The following is a 12,815-nucleotide window of genomic DNA, read 5'->3' on the forward strand; positions in this document are numbered from 1 at the left end:
CAGCTGGCAATTATGGGGTTAAAATGAAAAGAACCTGCAGCTGACACGCCCCCTGAAAGACAGCAGCAGGACAGAGTGCTTGTATTTATTTATTTATTTATTTATTTGATCTACAACGCTTAGTTTTAACAGCGCACAAGTGAAGGAAAGAGAGTCTGGCTCGAACAAATAGCGTCCTGTCCGAAACAAACTCAATATTCCGTCCCTATTGGGTGGCCTGTGTTTTATCTCCATTTTCACTTCATTTAAAACACAGCAACACGACACGGTTGTTTTTCTGTTGCCAAACCCTGCCTCGTTGCGCAGTGTTTGTGAACTCATTTCATAACTCTGCTAGTCTGACTTCCTGCAGTTTTAAGTTCCGTTTCTCTTGCCTGACGGACAGCAGCGATGGCGACAGCGGCGTCTCCAAAGGAGAAGTTCTCCTGCTCTGTCTGTCTGGACCTTTTCACCGAGCCCGCAACCATTCCGTGCGGACACAGCTTCTGCCTGGACTGTATCGGGAGCTACTGGGACCAGAGTGACCAAACCGGCGTGTACAGCTGCCCCCAGTGCCGGGATACTTTCACTCCCAGGCCCGTTCTGCGCAAAAACAACGTCATCATAGAACTGGTGGAGGAATTGAAGAAAACGAGAAGACTCGACTCGAAAAGGTATGTACTGTACCTGTGCTATAGCTCTTTGATAGTACTAAAGAAAATATATTCTCGAAATAGGCGTGCTGTTTGTAACTTTGACGCGCAGTGAGAGCCTCTCCAAACTACTTCAGTTCTGATACTGTGTTTGGAACAAAGCGGAACCCGCATCACGTGTGTTGCGTTGTAAGCTTTGCTTGAAATATCTCTGCGTGTTTAAAATGTAATGTGTATTTTTCATTGGGTGATTTTGAATGTATTGTGGCGAATCTCTGTTCCCAGAAGCAGGAGCTTCTCACAGGCGGAGGTCGGACGCGAGCCCGGGACCCTCCCGCTTTGAAGCATAGCGCCGATCCCGCTGTACAAAACAGGAGCAGATATCAGGCTTATGTCGTCATGTTTAGATTGCGTCACCTACCATCTCTGACCCCTACCCCCGTGCACGCTACAGTATTTCAAAACTTGGTGTGCATTTAAGTATTACAAAAATGAATGTAACTTTTATTAGCATATCATGTGAAATGCATGCTTAACATTTCAAAGGGATTCATTCATACGATTTCTACAGGACCTTGTACTCGATATACTGCATTATATACACTGCATTGTCAATATGAAGCCACGCTGGTATTTTAAAATGCTTGAACGCGTTGTTTTCCATGTTATTTTATGAAGGGAATCCCCAGCTCCCGCTCCTGTCTCTGCTGAGCTCGGAGACATGCCTTGTGATTTCTGCCCCAGCGAGATAAAGCGCGGAGCGGTCAGGTCGTGTTTGACGTGCCGGGGCTCGTACTGCGAAGCGCACCTGCAGCCACACTACGAGACCGCGGGGTTGAAGAGGCACGCGCTGGTGCAGCCTCTCAGAGATTTCGAGCAGAAGCTTTGCAAACAGCACCAGAGATGGCTGGAGCTTTACTGCAGAACCGATCAGAGCTGTATCTGCGCGCTGTGCATAGACAGCGACCACTCGGACCATTCAATTGTCTCATCAGCGAAAGGGAGGGTGGAGAAAAAGGTACACTGTTTAAACTAGAGTGTCAAGACTTCCTATACTGTGTACAGAGTGTTGAATCTCTTGTACACATTTCATAGTGGTCTACTTTTCATGGTATAATGTTTAAAATGCAATTGCTGTATTTTTATATACTGCTGTAAACATATATGTGAATGTTAGACACAAACTGGTCCAGCCAATGTTACTGACATTATTATTATTATTATTATTATTATTATTATTATTATTATTATTATTATTATTATTATTATTACACCATTTTTAAAGGATGTTTCTATTAAAATTAGCAATGCTTTGCCAAATCAATCATATCATGTACATTACCATAATAATAATAATAATAGCGCAGTATTTTTACTGTTTCTGTTTTACAGTATTGCTTCAGTAATATTGCATCGCTGTGTATCTGTTTCTGCCCATCTTGTTCTGTGCAGAAGGAGCTGGGGGAGAGACAGGTGGAAATAGAAAATCTCATTGAGGAGAGACTGAAAGGGCTGGAGAGACTGAATCAGGCCGTGGAGTCTCTCAAGGTGAGTGTGAGAACAGTTTAAAGCTGGGTCCACACCTGAGCAATCAGTTGCTTGTAGTAGAGCCGTGCTCTTCTTTCCAAGCAACCTCCTGAGCGACTTCTGTAGACACAGGCAATCACGTGGCAATTCACCAGCTCTGATTGGTTCTTATAATGCTGTCTGCACCGCTTGCATATTAAGAAGCTCTAATTATAAAAGTGTCAGCGGTAAAAAAAACTAAACGGTTTTCTCCAGCTTTTACACGGCTTTGATTTTTGCTTTAAGTAATATGGCATTTAAAATTAACAGTTGAAAAAATAATAACAGCCAACTCTCCCTCATTAATTACTGCACACATTACGACCTGTGACACCTCGGCTGTCAAAAAATAAATCTGATTCTAAGCTTGTAGAAACGGGAGGAAAAACAAAAAACGTGTCAACTCGGTTGTCAAAACCAAAGAAACTACTTCACCTTGGAATGGAATAAAAATGTAAAAGAAAATAAACCGTCACCTCAGTTATCATAAAAAAAATGAAACTTGAAGACGCGGGAACCTTGTTGCACAAGTAATTGCTCAGATATGAACAAAGCAATTGCTTGCAACTGAGTTGCACAATTTCTGGAGCAATTGGGTTGCGCAACTGATCGCTCAGGTGTGGACCCGGCTTTACAAAGACATAGTATTGTCAGGGGATGTGTGTCACTGATCCCCTCCCTCCTCTAACTAGCTCTCAGCACACAAGGAAAGGGCTGAAAGCGAGCAGGTCCTGTCTGAGCTTATCCGCTCCATTGAGAGAATCAGGACGGAGGTGGGAGAGCTGATTGGAGCTAAAGAGAAGGCTGCAGTGAGTCGGGCCAACGAGCAAAGGGAACAACTGGAGCAGGAGATCCAGGAGCTTAGACAGAGGAAGGCTGAGATGGAGCAGCTTTCTGAGACAGAAGATCACATCCACTTTCTGCAGGTCAGACCACATTTCAATGCAGATGCACTGAATGGGGGTGCAGTATCAGGACTTTTAAACGCACTGCTGTTTGTTTTTACAATAGGGTTTATTTAGCTCAAAGCACGGCCAATGCTTGTGTTCAGTTTGGTTGCTGGTCTTTCTGTAAGATTCTGGGGTCCCCCTGATTATTTCCTGTACACACTGAACGACCTCCCCAGCTGCTCAGTCCAGTGTTGCAGCCCCTGTGCTGCTTGGCTGATGAATCCTTTTCTCCACACTCCCCCTGTAGAGTTTCCAGTCTGTCTGCGCCCCTCCTGCTGCTCAGCAGCTCTTTGATAACATAGATGACTCTTTCTGGACTCTGAGGGAAGCTGTGTCTCGACTCAAAGACCACCTCGAGGGATTCTGGAAGGTGGAGTTGATGAAAGCAACTATAGCAGGTTGGTGCAAATAATATTTGAGCCACATAGTCCTCCTCCTCCTCTTCTTCCATTAGATAGAGTTGAGAACCTGCTTTCAGATCATAATAACTAAACTTATGAAGAATACCGTGAGAGATGTTTTGTGTTTTCAGAAGGGCCACAATATGAAAATAACAAGTTCCAATGTTTTAGTCATCATACTGTGTGTAGTACAGTAACACCCTTCTCCATTCCTCTGTCAAACACCTAATCAGAACACTAGGCTTTTCATGAGGGGTCAGTTTTTCATCTGCAGCCCATCCAATTTTGTGAAGACTTGACAAGGGATTTCTTCAGCACTGAGTATATTTTCCATTTTTCCAAGCGTTCTTTTCCATGATCCCGACGTCTCTGATTTTGTGTTTATATCTGTGGAGCAGGATGTTTGTATCTGACATGTGCAGTGTGTTATATTAGATACAGTGCCTTGCAAAAGTATTCGGCCCCCTTGAACTTTGCGACCTTTTGCCACATTTCAGGCTTCAAACATAAAGATATGAAACTGTAATTTTTTGTGAAGAATCAACAACAAGTGGGACACAATCATGAAGTGGAACGAAATTTATTGGATATTTCAAACTTTTTTAACAAATAAAAAACTGAAAAATTGGGCGTGCAAAATTATTCAGCCCCTTTACTTTCAGTGCAGCAAACTCTCTCCAGAAGTTCAGTGAGGATCTCTGAATGATCCAATGTTGACCTAAATGACTAATGATGATAAATAGAATCCACCTGTGTGTAATCAAGTCTCCGTATAAATGCACCTGCACTGTGATAGTCTCAGAGGTCCGTTTAAAGCGCAGAGAGCATCATGAAGAACAAGGAACACACCAGGGAGGTCCGAGATACTGTTGTGGAGAAGTTTAAAGCCGAATTTGGATACAAAAAGATTTCCCAAGCTTTAAACATCCCAAGGAGCACTGTGCAAGCGATAATATTGAAATGGAAGGAGTATCAGACCACTGCAAATCTACCAAGACCTGGCCGTCCCTCTAAACTTTCAGCTCATACAAGGAGAAGACTGATCAGAGATGCAGCCAAGAGGCCCATGATCACTCTGGATGAACTGCAGAGATCTACAGCTGAGGTGGGAGACTCTGTCCATAGGACAACAATCAGTCGTATACTGCACAAATCTGTCCTTTATGGAAGAGTGGCAAGAAGAAAGCCATTTCTTAAAGATATCCATAAAAAGTGTTGTTTACAGTTTGCCACAAGCCACCTGGGAGACACACCAAACATGTGGAAGAAGGTGCTCTGGTCAGATGAAACCAAAATCGAACTTTTTGGCAACAATGCAAAACGTTATGTTTGGCGTAAAAGCAACACAGCTCATCACCCTGAACACACCATCCCCACTGTCAAACATGGTGGTGGCAGCATCATGGTTTGGGCCTGCTTTTCTTCAGCAGGGACAGGGAAGATGGTTAAAATTGATGGGAAGATGGATGGAGCCAAATACAGGACCATTCTGGAAGAAAACCTGATGGAGTCTGCAAAAGACCTGAGACTGGGACGGAGATTTGTCTTCCAACAAGACAATGATCCAAAACATAAAGCAAAATCTACAATGGAATGGTTCACAAATAAACATATCCAGGTGTTAGAATGGCCAAGTCAAAGTCCAGACCTGAATCCAATCGAGAATCTGTGGAAAGAACTGAAAACTGCTGTTCACAAATGCTCTCCATCCAACCTCACTGAGCTCGAGCTGTTTTGCAAGGAGGAATGGGCAAAAATTTCATTCTCTCGATGTGCAAAACTGATAGAGACATACCCCAAGCGACTTACAGCTGTAATCGCAGCAAAAGGTGGCGCTACAAAGTATTAACTTAAGGGGGCTGAATAATTTTGCACGCCCAATTTTTCAGTTTTTTATTTGTTAAAAAAGTTTGAAATATCCAATAAATTTCGTTCCACTTCATGATTGTGTCCCACTTGTTGTTGATTCTTCACAAAAAATTACAGTTTCATATCTTTATGTTTGAAGCCTGAAATGTGGCAAAAGGTCGCAAAGTTCAAGGGGGCCGAATACTTTCGCAAGGCACTGTATGTTTTAACCCCACTCTCTTCTCCACAGTTGACGTGACTCTGGACCCTGATACAGCACACTCCTATCTCATCCTGTCTGAGGATGGAAAACAAGTCAGATGTGGAGATAAACCACAGCCTCTCCCTGACAATCCAAAGAGATTTGATAAGAAGAGTTATGTCTTGGGCAGGGAGGGATTCACCTCAGGGAGACACTACTGGGAGGTGGAGGTGGTGGAGAAGATACGCTGGGTACTAGGAGTCACCAGAGAGTCTTCTCAGAGGAAGGGGGGCATCACTGAGAAACCCCAGCAGGGATTCTGGGTTATTTGGTGGAATGAAGAAAATAATCTGTTCAATGCCGTCAGGGCCCCCCGGACCCCCCTCCCCCTGAGCCCGAAGCCCCGGAAGATGGGGGTGTATCTGGATTATGAGGGAGGGCATCTCTCCTTTTACAATGTGGAGACCAGATCTCACATCTACACTTTCACTGACACCTTCACTGAGAAACTCTATCCATTGTTTTCTCCTGGTCTTTATTCCTCTGGTAAGAACGCAGCTCCACTGATCATCTGCCCGCATACCTACACAGATTAATACAGATTACCAGCACGAGGAACATGGTCACAGGCTCCCCTTTTCTTGTGTTGAAGAGATTTTGGTCCCTTGTTTTTATCCTTTTTTTGAGAAATGCAAATATTTTAAAGAAAAAAATACGGTAGCTAAATCTAATCAGTGGGAAGGAAATATTTTAAAGCCTTATTTAACAAAAAAAGCCTGTGTTTAAAAAAAATAATTTACTTCTTACTCATTTTGTCCACCAGGTGTTGCTCCGTATAAATGAATAATTTGAGGTTTTTTTTTTGGAAAGAGACTTTATGCATGAAATAAATGTAATGTACTGTACAGTACGACAGGGGACCCATTTTTGTGTGACACCAGCCTTGTGTAGCCAGAGCTATTGTCCCTCACCTTCCTGGAGTGCTAAATTTATCAAACAAACAAAAAAAAAACTTTTAAAGCAATTTATTCTAGTTTCTTTTTAACAGCATTTATTCAAGAATAGGGATGTTCAGAGGTGACTGTAATCTCTTTCTCTTATTAATACACGCTGTTTGTGCTTCAATCATTCTGAGTGTTTCTGTGTTCTGCAGCTCCTCCAATATCAAGTTCTTATTTTAAATCTGCCTTTACCTGGCTGTGAGCTGCTGTGATCTCATCTGGAGAATCCTAACAGCTGGGCGCAGGACTGCCGTCCTCACTCCATTCAAGTCTATATAAAAATAGAGAGGGCAGGGCTGGCAGAGTTGAAAGGTCACACTGTCACATGATGTGAATGGAACATTCCTGTCCTGGTCACAAAAGCAAAGTTTGTGGGGAATAATAGCCATTTTCTATACTTTTGAGGCATAAGCAATTAGGATATAACACTTACTACCAAGGAACAAAAATTGTGTTACATAGTGTTATAAATGAAAATGAAGTCTAAAGGATGGATGTTTTGAAATATTTGTATTGTGTTTTAATAGCATTGCTTGCGCTTTGTGATGCTAAATATTTGAATAGCGGTGTCACACAGCGGCGCAAAAGTCCCTCTAAAAGTCTGCATTGGAACCCAGCATAGATACACACAGGATGATACTGTGTAATAACTGCTAATAAATACACAATAATAATAATAATAATAATAATAATAATAATAATAATGAAGGAAGGAGTCGGTAAAAAGTTTCATCACAAAACAATTTAAAACAAACGCACAACCAAAAATCAGTCCTATATTCTTCAATGAAATTGTATCAACCACAAAAAAAGCAAACACCGTGGTGTAAATGGGTGTTTAAGTCGCTTTTCAAAGAAATAGCACAACAAGGATTATTAGTGGGCTTTGTAGATAGCAAATAGATAATAGCAGCTTTCAAAATGAGATAGGGATAGACTCGCTGTTCTGTATGTGGCCATTTGGCAATTATGGAGTTAAAATGAAAAGAACCTGCAGCTGACACGCCTCCCGAAAGACAGCAGCAGGACAGAGTGCTTTTATTTATGCATTTATTTATATATTTATTTATTTGATATTCAACGCTTAGTTTTAACAGCTCACAAGTGAAGGAGAGAGGACAAACAGCGTCCTGTCCGAAACAAACTCAATATTCCGTCCCTCTTGTGTGGCCGGTGTTTAACCCCCAATTTTCACTTCATTTAAAACACAGCAACACGACACGGTTGTTGTTCTGTTGCCAAGAGAGACTTTCACTCCCAGGCCCGTTCTGCGCAAAAGCAACGTCCTTAACAAGCTGGTGGAGGAATTGAAGAAAACGAGAAGACTCGACTCGAAAAAAAGAACATTTATGTAGCAGACGCCTTTGTCCAAGGCGACTTACAGAGACTAGGGTGTGTGAACTATGCATCAGCTGCAGAGTCACTTACAACTACGTCTCACCCGAAAGACGGAGCACAAGGAGGTGAAGTGACTTGTTCAGGGTCACACAGTGAGTCAGTGGCTGAGCTGGGATTTGAACTAGAGACCTCCTGGTTACAAACCCATTTCTTTAACCACTGGACCACACAGCCTCCTTGAAAAGGTATGTACTGTACCTGTGCTATAGCCCTCTGATAGTACTAAAGAAAACATATTCTCGAAATAGGCGCGCTGTTTGTAACTTTGACGCGCAGGTGTTCTTACATGGCAGTATCAGTTTTAAGCACGCGCAGTGTAGTATCCTGATCCGCAGAATGTTTGACATCTGTTTGCGCTGCGCCAACCTAATAGGTTATTGATGAAAGGCGATCAGGGACAGGGAATAATCTGCTTTGAATTAAGGAGAATAAATCAGCTTTAATAACAGGTAGTTGAAGTGAGATATGTGACCATATGTGCAGGTATTTGAACTACTTTTTGTCCCAGATCAAAATACAGTACTGTCAACAACCCCTTTGTGAGAGGGCGGGGGGAATCCTGCCCGTTATAATACTCATTAATTTGTCTCACATCACAAAACATACGTTTATATTATCTCTTTATAGCAGGGACTGTTTCTACTATACATTTTCTGATCATGCTGTGCATTATTAAGCTGGTGGAGCACAAAGGGTACTTCGATTGCATCCTCTTCTTCTGCGATTAGAATTTCTCTCAAAACCAACTCCATTTTGGTTCTGCTCAGAGCTGTTGTTCATCTTCCAAAGCTGTCCACTCTCCGTCTGCACAGACCGTGACGTTATGCGCAGACTCCCATCTGCAATCTAGCCGGCAAAAAAAAAGTGTCGTGAACGCGCCCTGTGTTTTGGAACAAGGTGGAACTGTAACGGATGTGCAATGGATGTATTGTTTATCTTTTTGAATGTAATAAGATTGAGTTTTATTGTGTGATTTTTATCATTTTTACTGTTGCACTGTCCCTTTAAACCCCAGGGAGACTATTGGTCTCCATAGTAATAGCAGTGCTAATTCGTAATGGGGCCAGCTGTATAAAAACAGGTGGGGTTAAATCAGTGCGAGGGCGATCGGGTTTGAGAGATTTGTAAGCGGAGAGCTGAGAGCACGGGTCAGGGAACGACTGTTGGGTAAGGACTGTAACTTTTGAAGTGTAATAATGAGGCGCTGTGAATTGGCTGAAGCGCTAGAAGTTAATGGTAAACTGTTCATATTGAATAGTTTGGTCCGCTCTATATTGGAGTGGTTTCAGTGAAGTATCCCCCGTGCTCTTAGACGTCGGTCGCAATTGTATGGGGTTGATTACAAAAGAGAATGTGCATTGTCTGTATTCTGAGTTGGTAATTACGATCCTGTGAATTTTGATTTAATATCTGAGCGCTGTATACACATTTCTTTTCTGTGTTCGCGGTTGTTTTAGACTTTTAGAGTAGCGTTTCTGTCCTGATTATCCCAACGGTAATGGTGTATGTGTTTACAATGTATAGTTATAAGAGGCCTGTTAACTGTTGATTGCACACCTGCACTTTATCAACTTGTGTATGAACTAAAATAGCGGCTATTGGAGGGTTTAAGCATTTAGGTTGCATGAAGTTTTCTGTTCTTTTTCTATGAAAACCACTGATTATTAGTTTTTTTTTTTTTTTAAAGTGTGTTATTTAAGGTTTGATATTTCATCGTTTGGAATTGTGTTTGTGGAAACCACTATTTGCTTTGAAGGGTGTTATTTAAAAGTGTAAGATTTTACTTTTGGAATTGTGCTGTGAAAATTATTATTTTTTTATTTGGAAGTGTTGGTGTGACGTTATCTAGTTCAAGGTATCCTAGTGCTTAGGGTCTAATGGGATCGCTCTTGGTTAATAATCTGCTGCTATAGTTTAAAGGTTGCTGCTATCAAATCTGCTGCTATAGGTAAAAGCTGTGATTTTGTTTAAATAAAATTCTTGTTGTTTTTACACCTTGTTGTCCTCACTTTACACACTGTGCTGTCTTGATTTTTAAAGAACCTGTTATTTTATTTGGAGTTTTATATTAGCTTCAAATTGGCATAGTCATTAATTCTACTTTAATTGGTCAGTTAAAATAGTCAATTTAATTCTAGGGATAACCAAAGGGGTTATCCTTGGTTAAGTATCGAACGGTGTTTTAGGGAGAGGGGGGGGGGGCGCTACACTAGCAGCTAAGCTGATAATCTTATTTATGTTATTTTGTGAAAACTAAAAGTTACTACTGTATTACAAAAAATGACTCGAAGTGTTCTGAAGTATACGGAACGTGCGGGTGATTTCATAGGTTGTCATGGCAGCACCGCTCATCACGGGAGTGGTTACCCGGGACAAACGCTTCCTTCGCTGGGTCGAAGAAACGCTGGAGTTCCGCTGGCTTCTCAATAAGGATCCCGAGGTATCCAACCTGAATATCTAAATCAATACAGTGTGACATCTAAACCTAATGACTACATTAATGAAGCAGTAATACACGACAGGGGGTGTGTGTTATCATGAGGTAATATCACCACGCCTTGGGTGCGTTGTGAGGCACTAGACGAAGTGGAGTTCTTCAACCACCCAGGAAGTGGTGATATATCTCATGATAACACACAGACCCTGGAGTGTATTAATGCTATTATTAAATGGGTCTATGAGTGTGTTGTTGTTTGTAAATGAAGAAGACTTTAAACTTTATTACTAACTAAAAATGGTTATATTAACAACTAAACATTTGATTTCAAACTGCTTTGTATAATATTTTTTTTGTGCTATGCTAATAGTTTCTTGTTTAGGCTTTGTAAATATTGAACTGGATCATTTTCACATGTATGTCTGTTTTTGTCCAGTAGATGGCGCTGCTGCTGTTGTGACGTTTAGACACATGTTTGGAACATTTTACATACCTTAGTGAAAAGAATATTTATCAGATATGATTCTCTCTCACACTCCCGCTCTCGCTCTCTTCTTCAAAATGTTTGCCCAGCAAGCTAAAACTCACCTTCCCGCTGCACCCAGCCAGCCAATCGGAGCGCCCCTCTTGTCCCCCACCCCCCTACTCATTAAATGTCAATGTTGTAGACAGTGTGTGTGTGAGAATCAAATTTTTAGGCTATAACTGATTATAATTTATTTATTAGCAGGGATTAATAACCCCCCTCCGGTGAGTTTTAGTGCAGCCTTTCAATAAATAAAAAACGAATAGTGCTTCAATAATGGTTCTCGGTGTGTGTCTCGGTGTGTTTGTGTCTCAGTCACTTCAAGTCATGCAAAGAGCATTTCAAGTGGAGCGATAAAGTGGAGCGAAGCGATCAAAAAAAGACGCCAAGTTAGAAGCAAGAATTGTGTGAATCTTGGGCCCCAGCACCTTTCCAAGTGTGCCTATTTGCTTGATGCTTGACAAGATTGGCCTAATTGCTTCTCCTAACTTGGGCTTTTGTGTTTGATATCACCCCTTTAAACGGCTGTTGCGTTTTTCTAACTTGTTTTTTTTTACATTGACAATAGATTATAGATACAAAGTGGAGCTCACAGTGCTGTTCACTGCAGATGAGTGTGTGTAAATACAGGGTTTACTGTAGATTGATCTCTAGATAGATCTGTATTATAGATACAAAGTGGAGCTCACAGTGCTGTTCACTGCAGATGAGTGTGTGTAAATACAGGGTTTACTGTAGATTGATCTCTAGATAGATCTGTATTATAGATACAAAGTGGAGCTCACAGTGCTGTTCACTGCAGATGAGTGTGTGTAAATACAGGGTTTACTGTAGATTGATCTCTAGATAGATCTGTATTATAGATACAAAGTGGAGCTCACAGTGCTGTTCACTGCAGATGTCGGCTCAAAAACGAACACACTTCTCCTTTTCTGCAGTCAGTCAGCTCTGCGTTCATTTCTGAGAAGGAAATACGTGTCTGTGGTTAGTGAGAGGAAGTGAAGGCAAGGCAGGGTTTAAATTGAGCCTGAATACTGGAATGCAGCCCCTGCAACCCCTGTTAAACTGCCAAGAGGGGATTCTGAAAAGGGGAGATTGAACTGAGCAGCTTCATACCAAACATGCCCTCAATCATCTTTAGATGATGGGTCTGCTCTGCTCCTTAGAAAAGTTAACTGTAAAATAAAACCATGGTAAGAACATGGCAAAATAAAGACAATTCTAGATATGTTTCATATTGTATGATGATAAACTGATTATATACACAGATTCATGTAGAAAGGTAAAGCAGTAGACAAATATGTTGATTTATTTTCTTTTGTTTAGTTTATTATTATTATTATTATTATTATTATTATTATTATTGTGACTGACTTTTTGGGGTTGCAGCATCCCCCAGGAATTATTTATTCATTAATTTATTTATTCAGCTAGAATTAACAAAGATCTGTTGCAAAGCTGTGGTATCTGTGTGTGTGTATATGTGTGTGTAATGTAATATATATATATATATATATATATATATATATATAAATATTTGTCAGATTTCTGCTTTGAGGTGTAGGTACAATTGACAAGACTCAATCTAAGTTTTGATAGACATTCCTATAAACTTCTACTGAACAATATAACATTTATATACGTGTAGATTTATACAGAACAATAGTGTCATTCCTATAGTTTTGTACTGTGTGTGTTTGTGTGTGCGTGTCAGCACTCTCTGTGTAGAGAAGTTTTTTAATCTCCTCAGTTGAACAGTGGTTTCACCAGACTAGTTTTTGAGTAAAGTGTTCTTGTTTTCCAGCAGCCAGCTGGTTAACAGAAGTTTTATCTTCTTAAATAAAATGAAGTTGT

General features: G+C 41.0%; 1 protein-coding gene across 1 annotated transcript; it reads left to right on the top strand.

Annotated features, from left to right (window-relative positions):
• Nucleotides 1–202: 202 nt before the first annotated feature.
• LOC117404819 (E3 ubiquitin-protein ligase TRIM39-like) lies at nt 203–6,767 on the top strand. Its single transcript, XM_059011848.1, has 6 exons — nt 203–653; nt 1,311–1,650; nt 2,085–2,180; nt 2,891–3,124; nt 3,396–3,546; nt 5,648–6,767. Exons 1-6 carry the CDS (start codon nt 391–393, stop codon nt 6,193–6,195), a joined length of 1,632 nt encoding a protein of 543 aa, XP_058867831.1. The 5' UTR covers nt 203–390; the 3' UTR covers nt 6,196–6,767.
• Nucleotides 6,768–12,815: the final 6,048 nt, after the last annotated feature.

The sequence above is a fragment of the Acipenser ruthenus genome, chromosome 43 (assembly GCF_902713425.1).
Source record: "Acipenser ruthenus chromosome 43, fAciRut3.2 maternal haplotype, whole genome shotgun sequence".
Classification (NCBI taxonomy): domain Eukaryota; kingdom Metazoa; phylum Chordata; class Actinopteri; order Acipenseriformes; family Acipenseridae; genus Acipenser; species Acipenser ruthenus.